At 33.5% G+C, this 23,167-nt stretch overlaps 1 protein-coding gene across 1 annotated transcript; it reads left to right on the plus strand.

Annotated features, from left to right (window-relative positions):
* Positions 1-2,317: 2,317 nt before the first annotated feature.
* LOC127094185 (uncharacterized) lies at positions 2,318-7,354 on the plus strand. The gene is made up of 11 exons (XM_051033045.1): positions 2,318-2,524; positions 4,982-5,072; positions 5,324-5,388; positions 5,500-5,623; positions 5,732-5,804; positions 6,035-6,056; positions 6,154-6,311; positions 6,402-6,522; positions 6,614-6,784; positions 6,878-6,943; positions 7,181-7,354. The coding sequence occupies exons 1-11, from the start codon at positions 2,318-2,320 to the stop codon at positions 7,352-7,354; spliced, it is 1,272 nt and encodes a 423-aa protein (XP_050889002.1).
* The last annotated feature ends 15,813 nt before the right edge of the window (positions 7,355-23,167 follow it).

The following is a 23,167-nucleotide window of genomic DNA, read 5'->3' on the forward strand; positions in this document are numbered from 1 at the left end:
GATACATAAGCCATTGGAAGATTCCTAGGAGCTTGTTTGATTGAGTGTTGATTTCTTGAGTTGTTTGCTTATTGCTTGCTATATCCAAAGGAAAGGGAACAACTTGGATCATCACTATGATCTCAAGAAGGGAACTCCATTGTGGTTTTATTTCTCCTCCTTCATCTTTGCATGTTTAGTACCTTAGCCATTCTTCTTCTTCCTTCCACTCTAACCCAAGCCAAACTTTTGTGCAAACATTAACATTGTTTTCAAAAATTAGAAACCTAAGCACTATGCTTTTGATTTTACAAACTTCTTTTCATAACACTTATTTTGAATTGAATTCTAAGTCAACTTTGACCTTACTTTGTAAAAATACTTTTCATTGGGTAATACAACTCACTCAATTGTTTTTGTGGTTTCAATGGCCACTCCTTGCCAAAGCTTTTCATAAACATTAGCTATTAGGTTTGAGTTATCCTTGAGGTTGATATAATACTCACCTATATCCTTAGTGATGGATTATAAGTCTTCCATGCTTATTATAGGGTTAACCCCTCACTAGCATGTTAAAGCTCTCCTCACATGGTGGATTTGTGGTTTTAGGTTGAGTTTTCTCCCTTTGATAACAAAAGACCTTAAGGCTTTTGGACCAATCAATTCACCAACTTCTTTTGAGATTTTTACCCCGAACTACAAGGTTTTGATCCTAATCTTTTTTAAGATGGTACGTAGGAAATAGGCTTATCCATTCAAACACAAAATTGTAAATAATTTGTACATTCTTCTCTCATCTCCCCACTCGTGTTTGCACAAATAATTTTCCAAATACCAACCTACCTTACAACAATTGTGAAAAGGGCTCCCTTAGAGTACTAAGGATGTTTTGGGTGCTTAAAACCTTCTCATTGCATAACCAACCCCCTTACCCAGATCTCTGACATTTTTATTAGTTTTTGATTTGATAAAACTTCTCGGTTTTTGTTTGCTTTCTAACCTTTCCTTTGGATAAATAGAAGTGCGGTGGCGACTCGAATTGTATGATTTACTTTTGATTTAGTCAATAAATCTAAAGGTAACGAATACCCCGCTACAGGGGGGAAGTTTTTTTCCTCTACGTTTTTAATCGCTTTTTCCCTTTATAACCTACAACGAAGCTTTTATCAAGTTTAGCTTGCAACATTTTGGTTCTATACAAATACAATTCACAAGAGAATCACACTCTTGGATATATCGAATAAAGCATAACACTGATTACAACACAAATTTCATAAGGGTTTTTCAGTTTTATATTTCTGTTACTTATTTATTTTTGTTGTGCGTTCATATCTTCTTTATTATGATTTTGTTTTGTATACTTATTATACTTCCCACTCTTTGTTTGGTTTACAAAATTGTTTTAAACAACTTATTTTATCAAATAATTTTTTAATGGACATTATTATTCAATCCCACACAATTCAACCTCATCCCCTCTTGTGTTTGGATTCACTTGTCCAATAAATAGCATCATAGTTTAACTCTTGCTATAAGACTACTCGTATCAAGTGGTGCAATGATGATTGTAAACTTTTATGTGTTTAAAAAAAGTCTTTTTATGAATACACCTCCACCGTTTGATGGTGAAAGGTTTGAATCATGGAAAGCAAGAATGAATTTTTTTAAAGCAAATGATTTTGATATGCGGGATATTATCACCAATGGTTTGTTTATTCTTACTTATTACATTAATAATAAAGCAGTAAATAAACAGAATCTTATGTGGACCAAACAAGATAAAATAAAAATAAAACTCAGTTTAAAGTCAATTACATGATGATTAGTTCTATAAGCACTAGAGAGTACATTTTTGTTTTCAATTGTATTTTGGCCAAGGAAGTACGGGACACTCTTAAGAAGATCCATGGAGATTCTTCTAAGATCGAACAAGAGAGAATGAACATGCACATCTTGGAAGTTGAAACACCAAATAAATATGAGATCGTCTTCATAGATAGTGCTCAAACACTGAAATCCTGGGATATTATGTTAAAAGCTTTGTATTTAACAGATATCTCGGATTCAAGAATTAGGGCCATAAATATGTTCTTATCCTTGATTCAAAATATTAACGCGTGTTTGTTAACTTTCAGGAAAATCGTGGAAGAAAGAGATCATTGAGAAACTCAAGAAAGTGATCCTGATTTTAAAATATGAATGAATAGATTCAAGAACGTTAGAAAAATCATCATCTTATTCATCATAAAAAGTAAAAGAATGATCAACACCGGTGGTATCTTTTGAATAAAAAATCACAATAGATGAACAATCATCTGACAATCAACCTTCGATGAAAATGAAGAAGAAGCTTAATCTAGTAGACAATTTGAAGAAGCTTCATTCAGTAGATGATTTGAAGATGCTTTATCATGTAGAAGATTTGAAGAAACGGCATCCATTAGAACATATGAATAAGCTTTATCCAGTAGAATACACGAAGAAACTCTATCATGTAAAATCTTTGAAAGATCAAAAAGAACGTTTAGAGATTTTCCACATGAAGGTGTCACATCCTTCAGAGACTCATGCAAATATGTATTCAACAATATCCCCGACAATACGTTAGAAGATTCTCATGAAGTATCCTCTCAAAGGTCTCAAGAGAAGATGGAGAGATTAAGGTAACAAATCGAACTTATAAAATAAATATCTAAGTTAAGTGTTAGATTCAGTAATGATAATGAGAAATTATAAAAGAGAATTGTTGATTATAAATAGTATATTGAATTTCTAGAAAATAGCAATAAAATTCTTGGTGAAGAAATAACTAGCATAGAAATGAATCATTAAAATTAGAAAAATGTGAAACCTATGAATCTTAAAATAATGAGGTAACCGGTTTGCATTAATCCATAAGAAAATTTACTAAGGGTAAACATAAGATATATTAAATTTTCAAAGAGCTTCATATAATAAAAACAACTTAGGTTATAAACCTAATATATCATTTAGTAATATATTCCATGCTAGGACAAAATCCAATCGTCCTATTTTTAAATGTAATTTTTTAATATGCTCGTTCATCTTGAATCTTGTTATTATGCAAAATTAAATGATTTAAGATGATCAAGAGGAAATTATTCTAGATCTCTTAAAGACACTAACACATCATGGCCCAAAGAGATTTGCGTATCCAAAGTGAAAAATTTGTTTGTTATCTAGAAATTCTTTGTAGCTTTAAAGGGGCGAGTGGAAAATTTAAATAGGTTATGTAAAGCATGAGTTTGCCTTGGGTATACCAAATGAAAGAATGAGTTGATGTTTGATGAAGATGATGTGTAATAACCTTGATGGTCTTGATGATCCTAGACCAAGATGAATATTTTTCTATGGCTCTAACGATCCTAACGACTGTGGAGCTTATTGGAAAGGGAAATATGTTATGTGTCACACCCCAAATTCAATTAAATTACTTAATTGAATTTAACTGCATTTTATTTTATTACTTAAGTGATTTAATATGCTTTTTATTATTATTTGGTGAATATATGTGGTATGTGACATTAGTCGATATGTTGGTGGGAGTATGGAAGATTGGTATAAAATAAGTAGATTTTTTTATTAATTTTTAAATGAGTAGAAATATAAAAGGGTTAAATATACAACACCCTTGCAATGTAGGGGAGTTTTGCTTTACCCACTGTAATATTTTTTTCTATTCCCTCTTGTAATATATTTTTTTGCTCCCCCCTCCTAAGCGTACAATTTTAACATTGACTCTGGGGGATAAACAAAAAATATATATATTACAGGGGGTAATTTTTGCGTTTTGGGGGGAAAAGACACATAATTTTAACATTTCAAAGGGGAAATCCAATTTTTTTTTACAGGGGGTAAACCGAATTTCACTAACATTGCAAGGGGTATCGTATATTTAATCCAATATAAAATAATAAATAAAATAATATAAATAATGATATTTGGATGGAAATTAGAGTTTTTAGAAAAATAAGGGAAGTTAGAGATGGGAAGGGTAAAAGTGGAATAACCAAAATAGTAGAATTATGTTTTAATTTAAAAAGAAAAGTTTGAGGGTTGGCGGAGTTTTACTGATACGTAGAAGTTACATTGAGGAAAAAAGAGGCAAGAGACAAAGTGGAAAAAAAAGAGATCAAGGGCTTGGGAAAGAAGATAATCATAACTAGAACTTGAGTAATTGCTGGAAATTCAGGTAAGGAGAAATCTACTATAAATATATAAAACTTAAATACTACCATTATTACATTTTATTCAACTAAAAAATAATTATATGACTAATTTCATGTCCTAATTGGTAATTTTTGTTTCCTTGATCATTGTTATCATTAGTTACATGTTTAATGCATTTTCCAAATATCCAAAAGTCACGTTATTAATTTCTTATGTTTTCAAAATCTCTCCCACATGCTTCTTCATGCAACTCTCTGCATTCCATCGCTGCTGAATAAAATAGTTCTTCCCAATGACACATTTTTTCATTTTTCACAACAACGGTTAAGTTTTCAAATCCAGGTTTAAGGTAAATTTGAATTCTTTTTTCCTCTCCTGATGTGATTTCTTCCCTGTGTGATAACTTGATATTGTCGTCAAATTTGTTGTTCATTTCCCTTGTGTTTTTTATTTTTGTCATATCGATATGCAGTAATGAATGATTGATATGCAATTTTACGGTAAAGTTTTGATGTTCCTTTCCCTGGCATTTTTTTATTCTCGTCATATTGCTTTGCAGGAATCAATGTCGCGCAAATTTGACAACGTTGTTGATATCAATGATTCGAATGAGACATGACATCTTGATGTTTGTATTCTTGATCTATGGGTCATCCTTAATAGCAAGGGTATAGAACACCTTGAAATGATTGTAATGGATGCAAAGGTCTGATGCATTATAGTTGATCTTTTTACGTTTGTTTTTCCCTTTTTTTATTATACTCATTCGAATACTAATGAAACATGTTGTATTACATTATTTCTGTTACAGGGTGATCGAATTCAGGTTTTGATTCGAAGTGACCACACTGTAAAGTGGAAACAACTGTTGAAAGAAGATATGACTTGCGTAATAAATAATGGTAATGTGTATGACAATGAATTTTAATGGAAGGTTTGCGATCACACGAAGATGTTTGTTTTCCTAAGTGGTATAACTGTGTAGCCCAATGAGCTTTGAAATATTCCCCCTAAAATGTTTTTCTTCAAGGAATTTTCTAAAATCCTTCAAGGAGATTGTAAAGTTGACATTATATTGATAGAATATATTGATAGAATATTATCTTGCTCAATATATTTTTCAATTGTAACCTAATATGTCTTTGTTTATCAGATATTATAGGAGTTGTCCACGAAATTAACAATTATCAATCGAAGTCAGACGGTAAGAAGATTGTGGTTTCTTTGAAACTTAGGGATTTAGGGTAAATTTGTTATACTATGTATCATTTAATACTTTTATATATTGAAGTTACATAATTTTAAAATTTCTTCAAAATTATGTATAAGGGAAATGTTATAATCTACCATTTATGGAAATACTATGGACCTAAGTTTTTAAGTTACTATCACAATGACACAAAATTTGGAGCAATTGTCATTGTTGTGACTCATGCAATCAAGGATTGCCAAGGTTGTTTCGTGGAATAAAAAATACATATTCGTAGTATATTATAATGTTATTGGATGTAAATAGTATTCGTTCTTCTTCATTCAAATCTATTTTTGTAAAATTCTACAGTTTCCAATGGATGGAGTGTCTCAAAGTTGTTAATCAACGAAGACATACCTGTTATCCAGGAATTTTTGTCAAAGTATATTACTAGGAACTTACATATTTTCTATTAAATTTGTTATATAGGTTGATTATGTTTTTTGTTGTAGTTTTTGATAATACTTGAGGTGTTATTTTCTTTAGGTTACCTGATCCGCAGAAGAATGAGAAGCCTACATAATTCATCCAAACATTGTCTAACTGGCCTGGTGGAACATAGTTTACATCAATTGAAAGGTTTGTTTATAATTCCAAATGCATGTTCTTAAGCGACTTCTGTAAGTTAAAGCAAGTATGCTTTATAAATTGTTATTATATCCAATTTGATTTATAAAGAGAAAACTCTAATTGATGTTTATTAATTCATCTCTAATATAATGAATTATTAGGATACTACACGTGTTATTGTAGCTTCGACGTTGAAGTTTGTTATTTCGAAATATAAATGGTTCTACTATGGTTGCACAAAATTCTCTTTTAAATCTCCTACTCCTACACATTCTTATAAATGTGGTTGTGGTGAAGATGTTAAACAGCCTATACCAAGGTTAAATTTTAACCTTTGTATTTCAGTCCGACGGGTTTATTGTGTCATAATATAAAAATAATTTTAAAATATATTTTAAAATTGTCATAGGTATAAGGTTGAGATTTATGTAAGAGGTGGAGATGCTAAGTATCGCTTTGTGTTTTGGGATAATGGTTGTGCGAATATCATAGGCAAAATAGCTGAAGAGATGTGTAAATCAATGCTGGAGGTATAGATATTTGTATGATTCAATTAAAATTTCTAAATAATTTTACTAATCGCGATTAATAAGAGTAATTTATCGATAATAATTGTCATAGGATGGAGAAGATGATCCTATGGTGTATCCTGATGAGCTTGGTTCACTTTTAAACAAGAAAGTGGCATTTAGAGTTAAGGTTCAACCAAATTTTAGTCAAACTTCAATTCACAAGCTTGATACTAATGAATCATTTTATACTCATATAGTAAATGATTACATTAATTGCGAGGTATAACGTGAAATTGTTTATTTCAAATTTCACGAATTCATAATTGTTATCAGTTTCCATAACCATTTATAATATTTCTTTATCACTCTTCAGAATCAGTCTAAACCTCAAAGTCCAAAGGTTGTTCCAAGTGAAATCAATCCTCAATTAAGTTCTAATGTAGGTTACATCTTCTTGCATAATAAATAACATAATGTTGTTGTTGTAAATATATATTATATTTTTGTATTTCTTTATATTTATTCTAAAACGCTGAATGCAAATGTTGTAAGTAGTGAAGAGAATGTTGATTTATCTGCTGTAAGTAAAAATCCTTGGCATCTTGGTATGCTTTGTTTCCTTTTTTTTACATTTACCCCATTTATATTGTTGATTATTTGTTCACATTTTATGTAGCATTCAATGTATGCATGTGGAGAGAATGAACATGATTTTAATAGTGATGTGACTCTAGTTAAAGTGAATTCATTAGTTTCAAGGGATGTTGATCTTGACAGTGACATTCTTGGAGCTACACAATACTCTGGAACCAAACTACCAAAGAAAGTAAAGATTGAGCCGAGCAATTGAAATATTGTCCATTCGTTCAAAAGACCATTTTAAGTTTTTGTTGTTACCATTTGACTTTTTTAAAAAAGTTGTGTATTAGATGCTTGCAATTATTAGGCATAGTTTAGAACTATTTCATTACATCCTGTTAGAGGCATTTACATGGTTTTTTGGATTATCAGTTGTGCAATTACAATTTTACAATGTCTATTCATTTCTTTGGTTGTTATTTCTTGAAATTTCTTTTATCCATTTTAATTTTCCGACTATTTCAAAGTATGTATATGTTATAATCAGACGCATTAACAATATATTTAAACTCTGTGAATGCTATGTAGTATTACTATATAACGTATTAATACAGTCGATATATATATATATATATATATATATATATATATATATATATATATATATATATATATATATATATATATATATCATGAATATCATAAATGAATCAAATTTTCAATAGTTTAATGAATATAAAAGTTTGTATCGTGATTTATTCAATTATTTTGTTCCTTTATTTAATTTCTAATAACCGATGCAAAGATGAAGTTATTTTGTACATATCACTATGTAGTGCATCCTCTATTAATGCACTCTAGATAATCATATAAATTTATTCTCTATTAATACAATTAGATAACTTAGATTTCTATGGTGCTGATAATGTTGGATGAATTTTAAAGTATCCAGCATACTCGCTAATACTTACATTAATCCCAAACAAATGCAATGTAGTTTTGTGAGATATTGGATCGAACTCTAGTATGGTTGAAGGGTAGCTTCTTGATTCGACAATTTTACAGGATCTTAGCATGACGTCGAAGTTGTTCACATGATGTAGTTGAAGTATGCTACGATTATTAGCATGTCGAATTGATTTAGTTTATTATGGTCAATTGTTTAAGTTAGCTTGTTATATAAGTTAGCTTTTGTAATGGGCCTGTGTGGAAAAGCCCATTAGTTTAGTATGTTAGTTTTCTTATAAATAGCATACTAGTCTTTCATCATTGCATAACACAAAACCTAATTATGGTGAGAGAGGTTATTTGCTATTATGTAACACTTGTAATTTTGTTTCAAAGAGAAAGTAAAGAATATCACTTTATAAATAATTTCATTAGTTTCTTCTTTTCTTCCCTTGTGGATTTCTTACCGGTCAAGAAACCAATTATACTTTGTAATTTTGGCATCATTTTCACAACAAATTGGTGCGGTAAGCATGAAGAAGATGCCGTCAAAAAACTATGAGATTGAAAAGTTCACCGAAGTAAATGATTTCGGTATGTGGCGCTTGAAGATGAAAGTCCTACTAGTTCAGCAGGTTTGTTTAAAAGCATTGAAGGGAGCCGCAACCATGGACATTGCGTTAAAGGATAAAGAAAAAATGACTATGCTAGAGAAAGCCCACAACGTCATCTTATCGAGAGTTGGTGATAAGGTTCTTTGATAGGTTTTGAATGAGACGACGCCGTCGTGTCTTTGGGAGAAACTTGAAAGTTTGTACATGACCAAATCATTAGTAAATCGCCTATACCTGAAGTAAGGTATGTATTCATTCAAGATGAGTGAAGACAAAGTTCTGGATGAGCAGTTGGATATGTTCAACAAGATGATTCTTGATCTTGAAAATATCGATGTAAAAATTGAGGATGAAGATCAAGCGTAGTTACTGTTGTGTGCTTTGCCCATAACACATGCTCACTTTAAAGAAACTATCTTGTATGGAAGAGTCTCTGACCTTTGAAGAAGTTTAATCATCCTTGTACTCAAAGGATTTGAATAAACAAAAGGAGCACATGCCATCTTTGACTGGTGAAGGTTTGTTGGTTAAGGCAAAATTCACAAAGAGAGATGACAAGTACAACAAAAAGAAGGGTAAAAGTCAGCATAAGTATTATAGTGGTGATGCATCTGGTATTCGATATTATCACTGTAAGAAGGAAGGGTATATAAGAAAAGTGTTCCCTGAACGCCTGAAAGATCATGGAGGTAAGGGTAATGGCAACACAACCATTGTTCAAGATGATTTTGACTCATCTGATGTTCTTGTGGTTTCAAGCGGCAACTCAATGGATTCAGGTTGCACTTGGCACATGAATCCAAACAAAGACGTGTTCGAGGAACTATGTGATTGAGATGGTGGATATGTATTGCTTGGAAACAATAAAACTTGCAAGATTGCAGGTGTTGGATAATTTGATATTCAAGCTCCATGATAAGTCAATAAGGTTGTTGACTGAAGTCAGGTATGTACCTGATTTGAAGAGAAATTTGATTTGTCTTGGTGAATTCGACAAGAAAGGATATGTTTTCCAAGGATAGAAAAGTATTCTAAAAGTCATGAAGGGGTCGAAGGAAGTCTTAAGAGGCATGAAGAAACAAGGCTTGTATACCCTTGAGGTTGAAGTTGTTAGTGGTTATGCAGATGTTGCATCCACGAAACCTTTATCGAAGATAGAAATTTGGCACATGAGATTGGGCCATGTCAGTGAAAGGGGACTGGTCAAATTGGGGAAACAAAATCTAATTGGTGGAGACAAAGTCAAAAATCAGAAGTTTTGTGAACCTTGTGTACTTGAAAAATCTTGCAGAGTAAAGTTCAATAAAGACAAACAAAGAACACATGGATCCCTTGATTACATCCATGCTGATCTTTGGGGGCCTGCAAGGTGTCCATCACATTCAGGAGCAAGGTATTTTCTATCCATAGTTGATTATTATTCCATAAAGTTATTGGTATTCATCCAGAAGACTCAGGATGAAACTTTTGAGAACTTCAAAAGTTAGAAGACTCTGGTCAAAAATCAGACTGGCAGGAAGGCCAAGAGATTGAGAACCAAAATGGCCTTGAATTTTTCAATGAGGCATTCAAAAAAAATTGTGAAACCTGTGGTATTGCAAGGTACAAAACTACTGGGTTAAAGAAGGTGTTTGGGCATAAGCTATTTCGATAACAACATATCTAATAAACAAATGTCCTTCAACCGTGTTAGAGTATTTGGCTGTATAGCCTATGCTCACATTAGGCAGTACAAGGTCAAACCTAGAGCTCTGAGATGCATGTTCATGGGATACCCTGAAGGATTCAAAGCTTATAGGCCATGGTGCCTAGATCCAGGTCATAAGAGGTGTATCACTAGTCGAGATGTAGTTTTCAATGAAGTTGAAATGGCTTTCAAGAAAACTGATTATGTTAGTCGAAGTGCACAAATATCTGAAGAAGAGATGGAACAAGAAGAGATTCTTGATGAGGTGAAGCATGTCGATGTTGAATTGCGTATCCCAAATCAAGTTGAAGAAGAAGCACAAGATGTTGAAGATATTGAGGAAGATGAGGAAACTATCAATGACTACCTGTTGGCAAGAGATAGGCCGAGAAGAGTCATCAAGCCACCTCAAAGACTTGGGTATGCATATCTCATAGCTTATGCCTTTAATCTCTGCAAGTGAGTCTCTAGATGAAGAACCTAGAGACTATAAGGAAGTTATAAGGAGTCGAAATAAGACTAAATGGCTGAAGGCCGTGGATGATAAGATGAAGTCTCTTCATGATAACCACACTTGGAAACTGATCAAGAAACCTGCTAGAGCCAGGCTAGTCAGTTGTAAATGGATTTTCAAAGTTAAGAAAGGAATCAAAGGAGTGAAGTCAAAAAGATGCAAGGTAAGATTGGTCGCAAGGGGTTTCACTCAGAAAGAAGGTGTCGACTTCAATGATGTGTTCTCTCCTGTTGTGAATAACATGTCCATTTGAATGTTACTTGCCATAATGGCACAATTCGACCTAGAACTGGAACAAATAGATGTGAAGACGACTTTCTTGTATGGAGATCTAGATGAAACAATCCTAATTAGGCAATTTGAAGGCTATGCAGAAAAGGGTAAGGAAGATTATGTGTGCAAGCTGAATAGATGTTTACATGGACTGAAACAATCTCATCAACAATGGAATAGGAGATTCGACAAGTCCATGGCACACATAGGTTTCATTAGAAGTCAGTTAGACCACTATGTTTACTTCAAATTTTGACCAGGAAATTCATTCGTTATTTTTTTGCTTTATGTGGATGATATTCTCATACCAAGAAATAATGTCGAGGATGTAATAAAGGTGAAGGTTGAACTCAATAAGGAGTTCCATATGAAGGATTTGGGTGCAACATCCACGATTCTTGGGATTGACATCCGAAGAGACAGAAAGCATTCGAAATTATGCTTATATCAAGAGACATACCTACGGAATATTATCGACAAGTTTGGTATGTCGAATTCAAAGCCTGTTGTGACTCCGACAAACCCTCAATTCAAGTTGAGTATAGATCGGTGTCCCAATACTGAGGTCGAAAGAGCATATATGAATAAAATTTTATATGTTAACATGGTAGGTTCTTTGATGTATGTTATAGTATGTACTTGACTCGACATAACATATGTAGTAGGTCGTGTAAGCAGGTACACGATGAATCCTAGAAAGGCTTACTGGAAAGCATTGAAGTGGATTCTAAGGTACATAAATGGGTGTTTGAACAGAGTCCTGATTTATGGTGGAGCATGAGGTGAAAAGAGTAAATTAGAAATTGAAGGGTATGTCGACTCTGATTATGCATGTTGTATGGATTCCAAAAAATCTATTTCTGGATATGTGTTCAATATGTTTGACACAACAATTAGTTGGAAAGTAACACTCTAGAAGGTTGTTTCCTTATCAACCACTGAAGCGGAATATATCACCCTCACTGAAGCTGTGAAATAATCATTGTGGCTTGAAGGTTTTGCTAAGGAACTAAAACTTCAAGGTCGAGTTATCATTGTTCAATGTGATAGTCAAAGTGCTATACACATGTCTAAGAATTCAACTTATCATGAGCAAACTAAGCCCATCGATGTGAGCTTGCATTTTGTCAAAGGGGCAATCGAGCGTGAAGAAGTCCAAGTGCTGAAAGTTTCGACATATCACAATGTTGCTGATATGATCACCAAGACATTACCAAGTTGCAAATTTTTCCACTATATACAGTTGATAAAGTTGCATGAAGAAATCTAGTTTGTTCCCGCGATGTTATAGAGTTTGTTCCAAGGTGGAGATTTGTGAGATATTGGATCGAACTCTAGTATGGTCGATGGGCAGCTTCTTGGTTCGATAATTTGACAAGACCTTAGCATGACATCGAAGTCTGTTAACATGTTGTAGTCGAAGTATGATATTATTGTTAGCATGTCGAATTGGGCCTGTTTGTTATGCCCAATTGTTTAAGTTAGCTTGTTCTCTAAGTTAACTTGTGGAATGGGCTTGTATGTAAAAGCCCATTAGTTTAGTATGTTAGTCTTCTTATAAATAGCATACTAGTCTCTCATTATTGCATAATGCAAATCGTAATTAGGGTCAGATAGGTTATTTGCTATTTTGTAACACTTGCAATCTTGTTTCAATAAGAAAGTAAAGAATAGTAGTCTATAACCAATTTCATCGTGTTCTTATTGTTTTCTTCTTTTCTGCCCTTGTAGGTTTCTTACCGAACAAGAAACCAATTATACTCTGTAATTCCGGAATCGTTTCACAACAAGTTTCATTAACTTTGTGTTGTTTGGATTGTAATTGTAAACAACTATTTCTGAATTATTAACTCAAATTGATCTCAAGTATTCATGTTATTGCTGATAACAACAAAGTTATTGTTTATTAAAATAAGATTCCAGTGGCTGAGAATGTCATCAGCTTCCTTAATATGAAGGAATATCATATGGTAACATATTAATAAGATTGTACTAAAATTGTTAAACATTCCAAAGTTAAGTTCAATGAAGTTTCCTGTTGACGGTTTATTTTACTAGGTAAACAGTTATTACATCATACAATTAATATCATGGCTGTTTTTTGACATTAACTAAACTCTAATTGATTTTTCATAGGGTAGTAGTCTTAACGAGGAGACTTTTGAGTATATATTCAATGTTGGAGCATATGGGAGTGGTCTTCATTATTACGAAAATGGAAATTATCCAGATATCAATAAAAAAATATTGTTTAGAAGATTATCTTGATTATTTATAATCAACCATATTCCTTCTTGAAAAAATATTACAGACAAAGATTTACTAGACAATGGATCTTACCAATGATGATGAACAGTCCAATTTTATATGTGGAATTAAGATAATGAAGGCAGCAAAGGCAAGGGTAAATAGAATGAATGTACTCAGACATAAGAAATCAAAGAGGATGAAGACTATGAATAAGGAGAATGAATACGAATTTGCTCCACGTGTTGAGCAACAAATTTCGGGTTTAAGGACTCCATTGGAAAACATTCAATCCTATTATTCAACTATTTCTAGTAGTAACATGTTATCACCTATAACCAACAATATTCCATCCAGTTCTACTCAAAATACTCAACACATAACATCTCCCATAACCAAACCCAATACAGGGGGAAATTTCAAATTCAGAAAAGTTCCGTCCTTTCAAATAAACAGATTAGGTGTTAATTTGTCAAAGAGATTTGATACCACATTAGCTAATACATATGTTGTTCCTAAGTCAAACATAAGTTCTATGACACCTTCTAAAACTAATGATCTATTTATGGATTCTAAAGATAACAATTTTGAAGGTAGTTTTATTTTATACCCTTCTTATAGATATAAAATTTATTATAACAACTAATTGTTCAGGTTGGTAATGTATTTAGTTTTAATAGGTTATAGTTCAGAGTCAGATGGTGGATCGTATGGCGACGTTGATAATAATACAACCGATTTTACAACTAGAACTTCTTCTGAAGTAGGTATTATTATGATCATATTGTTGTTTAAAATTATAATCACGGTTGCATCGAAGAGACTAACGAAGGTTTAACCGTGTTTTGTTTTTATTTGTTAAAGGATGTTACTATGACATATGAGATCCAATAGTTCAATGTCAGGAATGCGGTGCCAGTATATGGTATCGGGAAAGAAAATATAAGAGTCGAAATTCTGCAAATCCTAAATTTTCAATGTGCTGTGGAAATGGAAAGATTCAACTTCCTTTGCTAAAGATGCCACCTAAAGTGTTGCAGGACCTGCTATTTGGTAGTGAAAAAAGTGAATCAAGGACGTTTCAATAACATATTAAAGTGTACAAGATGATGTTTGCATTTGCATATCCCGATGCAAAAATGGATAACCATTTTTAAAATGGTAGAGGTACTCCTACTTTATGTATTCAAGGTCAGCCCTGCCACACAATTGGAGCATGTTACCATTGTTGGGTCAAAATCGTAAATTGGCGCATCTCTATATTTATGTTACAGAAAATGAAATTCAAAATAGAATTAATTGAATAAGGTATTTCCTATAACATGGTTTTTAATATATGCAATGTATATTATGTTTACATTTATGAGAAAGAATACTCGAATTCTATTTGTCTTATTAGCTTATAGGACAAAAACTGGAGTTGACGTCGAGATTGTTTCTAAATTATCTGAGGTGTTGTACCAAAACAACGTTCATGCTCAATCATTTTAGATGGCCAGGGATATATTAAAACAATTGAGTGTTTATGATTTTAAACTTCATCTTATTTCTAACCGGAAAAGTGATGGAAAGGTATACAATCAACCCACTGTGTCTGAGGTGGCTGCTTTGATTGTGGGAGATGTTGATACAGCAGAAAAAAGAGATATCATAATGCAAAAGTAGTCGGGTGATCTTCAAAGATTAGATGAGTATAATACTGGTTATTTAGGATATCAATATCCATTGCTTTTTCCATACGGTGAGGATGGTTATATACGTAACGTAAAGCATCAAGGAAACACTTTAAACCCTGTTGGCAATCAACAAACAGGTAATTAAGAAATGCAGTTTGAAGATATTACATGGGAAGAAGCGACAAAAAGAAATTAACTTACAATCAAAGAGTGGCTGGTGTTTCAAATCCAATCTAGACCAACTGAGGCACCAACATTATTGAAATCCCGAAGGATTTACCAACAATTTTTGGTAGATGGTTTTACACTGATGAAATCAAAGAGGCTTGGATATCAATCAAAACTGAGAGTTGAAAAGTATCACAATCTGAGTGAATTAAACTCAAGCGGTCATACTGAATGTTCAAACAACAGGAAAAAGGGTTGTCTTGCCTTCGTCTTATGTTGGTAGCCGTAGATATATGGATCAACTATATTTAGACAGAATGGAAATATGTGGTAACATTGAATTTCTTGATCTTTTTATTACATTTACATGTAACCCCAACCAGCTCGAGGTGCAAAGCTATCTTGGACCGATGAATTTGAAACCAAGTGATCGTTTGGACATTATTTCAAGAGTTTTTAAACAAAATTTTGATGACTTTTGTCCAACCTAACCAATAAAGGTGTGATGGGCAAGGTTCTTGCATGTAAGTGACTTTTTTTGTTTGTTTTATATCAATATATTTTATTTTGTACTGTAATTATTAGAAGAATCTTATTCATATTTAGTTGAGTAATGTATACTCTTTATTTTTAACATATATGTATACCATTGAGTTTCAAAAAAGAGGGTTGCCTCATGCCCACATAATAATCTTTCTACACCCATCTAACAAATATCCTACTCCAGCTAATATTGATAGGATAATATCAGCTGGAATTCCTAATGCTGAAACTGACCTCGAGTTGTATAATTTGGTTAGATCCCATAGATACATGGGCCATGCAGTAGTGGTAACCGATCTGTGCCGTGTATGAAAAAAGGAAAATGTTTGAAGTACTTTCCAAAATAATTTCAAGCTCAAACGATTGTAGATCAAGATGGCTTCCCGATATACAGAAGAAGAAATAGTGGTAACTCGATTTTGAAAAATGGCATTCAATTGGATAACCGTCATGTTGTACCATACAATCCATTTTTATTAGTGAAGTTTCAAGCTCATATAAATATGGAATGGTGCAATCAGAGTTCATCAATTAAGTATTTATTCAAGTACATAAATAAAGGATGTGATAAAATCATTGATGCCATAGTTCCAAGTGATGGTAGAAATCCAACTGAACAATAACATGTTGATGAAATCAAACAATATATTGACTGTAGATAAGTTTCTCCTTGTGAGGCATGTTGGAGAATATTTTCTTTTCCTATACATGGAAGGAACCCAGCAGTTGAAAGGTTATTTTTTCATTGTGAAGGTCCGAATTCAGTATATTACACTGATGTAGACCACATAAACACCATCCTAGATAAACCAAGTGTTACATAATCGATTTTTACCTCATGGTTTGAAGCAAACAAAAAATATGTTGAGTATAGAGAGTTAACATACAACAAATTTGTTTCAAAGTTTGTTTATGCTAAAAAAAACAAGAGAATGGAAACCTCGACAAAGAGGTTACACAATTGGAAGATTAATATGGGTTCCTCCAACCACAGGTGAGTTGTATTATCTTAGAATGATGCTAACCCATGCAAGGGGTCCACATATTTATGATGAGACAAAAACAGTTAACAATGTCAAGTATAATTCTTTTCGTGATGCTTTCTTTGATGTGGGTTTTATCGGGGATGATAAGGAATTTATAGTTGTTATTGAAGAGGCAAGTCATTGGGGTTATTGACATTATTTGAGATTATTGTTTATTCGTATGTTACTGTTAAGAAACATGAATAGACCAACATATGTATGGAAAAAAACATGGTCGTTATTATCTGACGAAATACTTTATTCTCAACAAAGAATTGCAAACAACAGAGGTACATGATATTGAGTTTTTGAACACTGCATATCTTGCTTTTTCCAATTTTAGTATCAATGTTTGGAAGTCGCAACACACCATTACTTATTTTGTAGAATTAAGGTTATCAGATGAAGATGTAATCAATTCAACATTGATTGAAATCAAAAAATTACTTCAGAAGAATCATAGAAGTTTAACGGATTATCCATGATTGACTTATCCAAAAGGATATGTGGTTCAACAGTTAGGCAATAGACTTATTTATGCTATAAACGAATTTCGCTAGCAATTTCGACCTTTAACAAAGATGTAATTTTTTTACGAGTTATTTTGTATTGCATATTTAATGTATTGCTTATAATATTACTGTAGTAGTTTTATTAATTCTATATTATTTGTTTGAATTTCAATAGATGAACAAACAAATGTCTTTAAAAGAATTATTGATGCATTCAATAATCACAGAGGTGGAGTTTTTTTCCTTTATGGATATCGTGGCATGTGAAAGACTTATATTTGGAGAACTTTAGCATAATGCATAAGATCAAGAAACAAATTTTCTTGACTATTGCTTAATTGGGTATAACCTCACTTTTACTTCTTGGATGTCGAACAACACATTCCATGTTCAAAATTCCAATACCGACATTGGAGTTATTTACATGTGATTGTAGCGGTGTATTCGTCGCTATATGATTTATCGATTAAACCATAAGCAAGGTATACAATGAAATTCGAGTCGCCACCGCACTTTTATTTATCCAAAGGACTGGCTAAAAAGCGAACAAAAGCCTAAGAAGTTTTACACGTAGAAAACTAATAAAAAGATCAGAGAGTCTGGGTAAGGGGTAAATTACGCAATGGGAAGGTGTTAGGCACCCACTACGTCCTAGGTACTCCTAGGGAGCCCTTTTCACACTTGTTGTATAAAATTGTTATTTGTTATGACATAAGATATTGTGCAAACATGATTGGGATGATGAGAAAAGAATATACAATTTTTATTGGGTTTGAACGGATGAACCCGCTGCCTACGTACCTTCCATCAAAGGTAAGGATCAAAACGCCGTAGTTCGGCTAAAAGATTTCCAAAAGTTGGTGGATTCAGTTTTAAACACAAGCACTGAGGCTTTTCATTATCAATGGGAGAACACTCGACCAAAAACAACATCCACCATGCGAGGATAGCTTCGACGTACTAGAGGGGTTAGCCCTGTTTTCAGTACGGAAGTCTTACTGTCGACTCACTAAGGATAGGCAAGATTTACATCAACCACAATGATAATTGAAACCTATGGCTAATGCATGAAAAGATTAACAATGGACAAAGCCAAAACAAGTGAATGAGTGAAGTTAATTGATTGTGATTATGAAAGTGAGAGTCAAAGTATGATTAAGATTGATTCAAAAGAAGTATTATGAAATGGGATTTGAAAAAAAAGTCAAGGACTTGGGGCCCAGGTTTTTTAGTTTGAAAACATGAAGAAGTTTGCACAATATCTATGTCAAGTTTGAAATCCAAGTGTGAAAAGGTTTAGGACATAATGGGGATGAATGGATGAAGATGGATTGTAAAACTTCTCAGGAGGTTCACCTCTTGAAATCATATAGGGGATGATTCAAGTGTGTCCTTTGGAATAAGCAATAGATAATAACAAACAAACAAGAAAGTCAACAAAAGCGGATATCGGATGCCAATCACTGGGCTTATACTAATCTCCTAAAATAAAACTGGATATCAGATGCCACTCAATGGTCTTACACTAATCTCCTCAGAAGAAAACAAAGATGAAATATGGAAGTCAACTGCCAATCTGTCTGGACTTAGGTTGACTCCACATATGCTCATAGGAATACCAATGCCACATTACAGGGACTTACAATGGATCCTCACATACAAGAACAAAAGCAACAATATGATCATAGGAAAGCAGATGCCCACTTACAGGGACTTATAATTGCAACCTCACATACAAACAAACAACAGAAGATATGAGTGACCAATGAGGTCTTACACTCTATCCTTCCATATCATAGGAACAATGGCCAAAGAGATGGACTTACAATTGTCCTCAATGGACAAACAACAAATGACAATATCACAAAGACAAATGAGATGATTGTGCATTAATGAGCAATTAATGATGATGATAATAAATGCATGAAGCATACAAGCAAACATGTGCATATGAAGCAATCAATCAATCAATGAATAACAAACAGCACACTCTATAGCCAAACAAGGAGGCTCACACAAGAGGGTTAGGCACTGAGGCCAACTGGAATAGGGTTACTGGTGCTCTTAACCTTGCCATTGAGGGGCTAAGGTGAAGCAGATGAAAGGAGATGAGGGGTGTGCCTCATTGCTCTTATCCCTGATCAGGGAGAGCATTTGAATATCAGAAAGTGTGGGAGTTCAGAAAGTAGGAACTCTCTCCACATATTATTGACTCGATTGATCTTGGGTTTTGATCTCAATGCTACAACCATGTAATGGGAGCAAGGAGAAGACTCACTGAATAGTAGGGGATAGGTTGCTTATCCCTTTGATCTACCAATTGCCTTACTTGAAGGACTTTTCCTGCTTGGGACAAAATTAAAACACACACAAGCATTGCCTCTTAAGGAGGACTTCAGACAGTTTGCCCGGCCAAATAACAGGCCGGGTCTCCAGACTACATGAAGAAGAAGTAATTATACCTCAAAAGCAAGTTGCTAAATAGCAAAGCAAAGCAAATAAAGCAACTAAGAGTACCTGAAAAAGTCAAGCTAATCAGTAAACAGTTCAACAGTTTAAATCAAAAGGAAATGAATCAAACAGTTAAATCAGAGGGACCAATGTGCCAAGCACAAGACTCAAGTCACATGAGTCACACCTACAAAACAAAGGTTAGTACATGGTATAATCAAACTCAATCAAATTTGTATGGTTTCTTTGAAGCATTGATGCTTAACCTGAAACAATGAACTCAACATAAGTCCAAAAGACCACTAGGGCAAGCCTAGGGTCAAAAATAAAAGGAAAGTCAAAACAGCAAACAATAGTCAACCAAAGTCAAGTTCAAACATTTAAGAAGCAAGCACAATTGGTTTCAAGTTTATATCATGCATCAACATCATTTTATAGACCAAAGAAGTCAAAACATGGCAAAAGGGAGCACATAGAGGTCAACAGCAAGACTTGGCTCAAAAGCAAACATAAACAATTCCAAAAATTATCAAATAATTCAGGCTCAATCACAATCCATAACATGACATGCATACAAAATTTCAGCTCATTTGAATCATGGGAAGATGGTCAATTAAAAATCAGGAAGTCAAGACAATTTCAAGTATGCACAAAGAAGTCAAACATTCATGGGTCAACTTCAAAAAATCATAACTAAATGAAAACAGATGAGAAATGGATGGGATCAACACCAATGCAAAGCTCAATATGTCTAATATGCACATGTAAAAGTTCATGATCATCCAATAAGATATGAGAATTTCACAAAGGAAATGGAAAGATGTGTCATATAAAGTCAACAATTGACTAGGCAGGGAAGAAAAGTCACAAACAAATAGGAAATGGCATGATTAATTCCAGGAAAATTCACACATAAACTAGACACATAAGAGATGGATCATGCAAAATTTCACATTATTTGGAAGCCAGGAAGCATGTTAACAAAAATCAAGAAATGGCATAACATTGGTGTGACACAAATTGTCACACCCTACTTCCAAAATTCATATCTCACAAACCACATATGATAAATGCCCAAACTTTACATCAAAATGATCATGAATGAGTGTAGATTCACTACAAAAAATTTCAAGGGCATTGGATACATCCTCATCATTTCACAAAAGGAATGGCAAAAGGTGTAAAATGTGCATACATGTTAAGAAACATAATGCCATTTAAAATCCAGCCAACCAAAAATTCAGCAAAAATCATGATAAAATAGTAGACATTCATGTGATCATTATGGAAAAAATTTCATGAATTTTGGATTTGAAACGAGTGAGAAATGAATTTTGGAAGTTGAGCATCAATTTGGAATGAACATTGAATCAATAGGACATGGTTTGGATAAGTCAACATTGACCGAGTGGCATTTTTGCAATTATGGCCCTCACTTATCAAAACGCTGCGTACAGGCAAAGGCAAGGAAATGTTCTGATTGGTTAATACCAATGGAACAGTAACGATGGACCAACCAATGTTCATGTTTCTGGGTTCAGAAACCCTTAGGGTTTATGCAACAGCAATTCAACTTCATCTTCATGGTTCATCATCATCAAACAAATTTCAAACAACATATTCAAACAGCATGGCAATGATGTTCGTGCAATCATCAAACAGCAACAAATCAAACATGGTTCATGCAAATTTCTGGGCAAATCCATAGGGTTTAACATGAACAGCAGGGCAACTTGATCTTCATTTTCGACCATCAATCATGAACAACAAACATACCAGAATCAACAATTAAACATGGCCATGAAACACTATCATCATGCAACATCAGATAACAACAAACCAAACATAGATTCTGGGAAAATTCTGAGCAGAGCTAGGGTTTAACATGAACAGCATGTGTTCATCATCTTTCTTCAAAATCGTGAGGAACAAGTGTGCCCAGAAAATGAAATGAGACATACCAACACGACAAACAAACATCACTCATGCATATTCTAACAGCCATAATCATCAAATCGAACTAACACAGAAGAATCATACAAAAACAACTTTGAACATGACACTTTAAAATCAGATTTCTTCCACATAACTCAACCATTTAACATGATTCTAGGTTCATAACACTCAGCAATGCAAGGACTACACATGGCATAGCATCATGTGGAAAAACAAAGAAGTCGAAAAACTCACTTGATTTGAAGAAATTCGATGGGACAGTGTTGTTTGAATGTTATAGCTCAAACAGATCTCCACAATGCTTTGAGATGATGGATTCTTGGGGTAGCTTAGCTCAATGTTGCTTGGAAACCTTCAAAGCTCGATTTGCCATGGTTGTATGCTTGGAAAAACAGAACTCGATGCTCACTTCCAGTTGGTATTTGCTGGTTCAAATGGTCTCCAAATGGTGGTCAGAACATGGAACAACCAAGAGGGCTCGAGTGCTTTTGCAGTTTTGAGCAGAAATTGCAAAGTGTGAAAAATGCAAGAAGGAGAGAACAAGGATTTCTGTATGATGGAGGCTGCTATTAGGGTTGCAATGGTCAGAAAATGCAACTTATATTTGCTGTTTAGCATTGTTAATGAAGTGCTTAAACATAATTAACACAAATGAAGCCAAATGCCAAAATTGCTAAGTTTGACACAAGTTGCACATGGAGGTGTGGTCCTGCACGATTCTGGGCCTTGGCAAGTTGCAAATACCATATAAAACAGATCCCAAATGGCCAAAGTGAGTAAAAGTGTTAAATTCAAAAAGTCAACTTTGGTCCACACTTGAAATTAATAAAGTCAAGTCCAAAAATGGCATTTTGCATGGTGAGGTTTTGGTGAAAGATGAATGCATTTTTGGAAAGAGGGGAACAAATGGAGCTTGTAGGAAAAAACCCCACTAAAATTGGCCTTTTGGTTCATGAGATATGGCTCTTTGAAGTTCACAAATTTTTGAAATTGAATTGATCATATCTTGACAACCATTCATGGGATTTGAGAGTTCTTGGACTTTTTGAAAATGGGAGAACAAGATCTTCAACTTTCATGTTGGGCAAAAATTCATTTGAAGCTTGTATCATGATGTAAGTTTAAGATCAAGAAGTTTCCATTTTTGGCAGTTGAAATTACAGGTCCACTTTCTATTTTGGGAAATTTCTGATTGACTTGATTTTCTTCCATGATGAGGTTTGGCATGATACATGAGGCTTGTATGGACATGAATGAGCTCCTTCAAATCAATTCCATCCATCAAATCATTGATTAAATCCACAGTTTGACCAAGTTTGACTTCAGTTGACTTTCTAGGGTTTTGCAATGATTGAACCACTTCTGATGAATTCCAAACCCTGATTCTTTGAGACCTTGACTTCAAATGATGTCCCAAGTTATATGAACTCTTGATTATTGATCATGGTGCCCAAATTCTACAAGAATGGC

The sequence above is a fragment of the Lathyrus oleraceus genome, chromosome 6 (assembly GCF_024323335.1).
Source record: "Lathyrus oleraceus cultivar Zhongwan6 chromosome 6, CAAS_Psat_ZW6_1.0, whole genome shotgun sequence".
Lineage (NCBI taxonomy): Eukaryota > Viridiplantae > Streptophyta > Magnoliopsida > Fabales > Fabaceae > Lathyrus > Lathyrus oleraceus.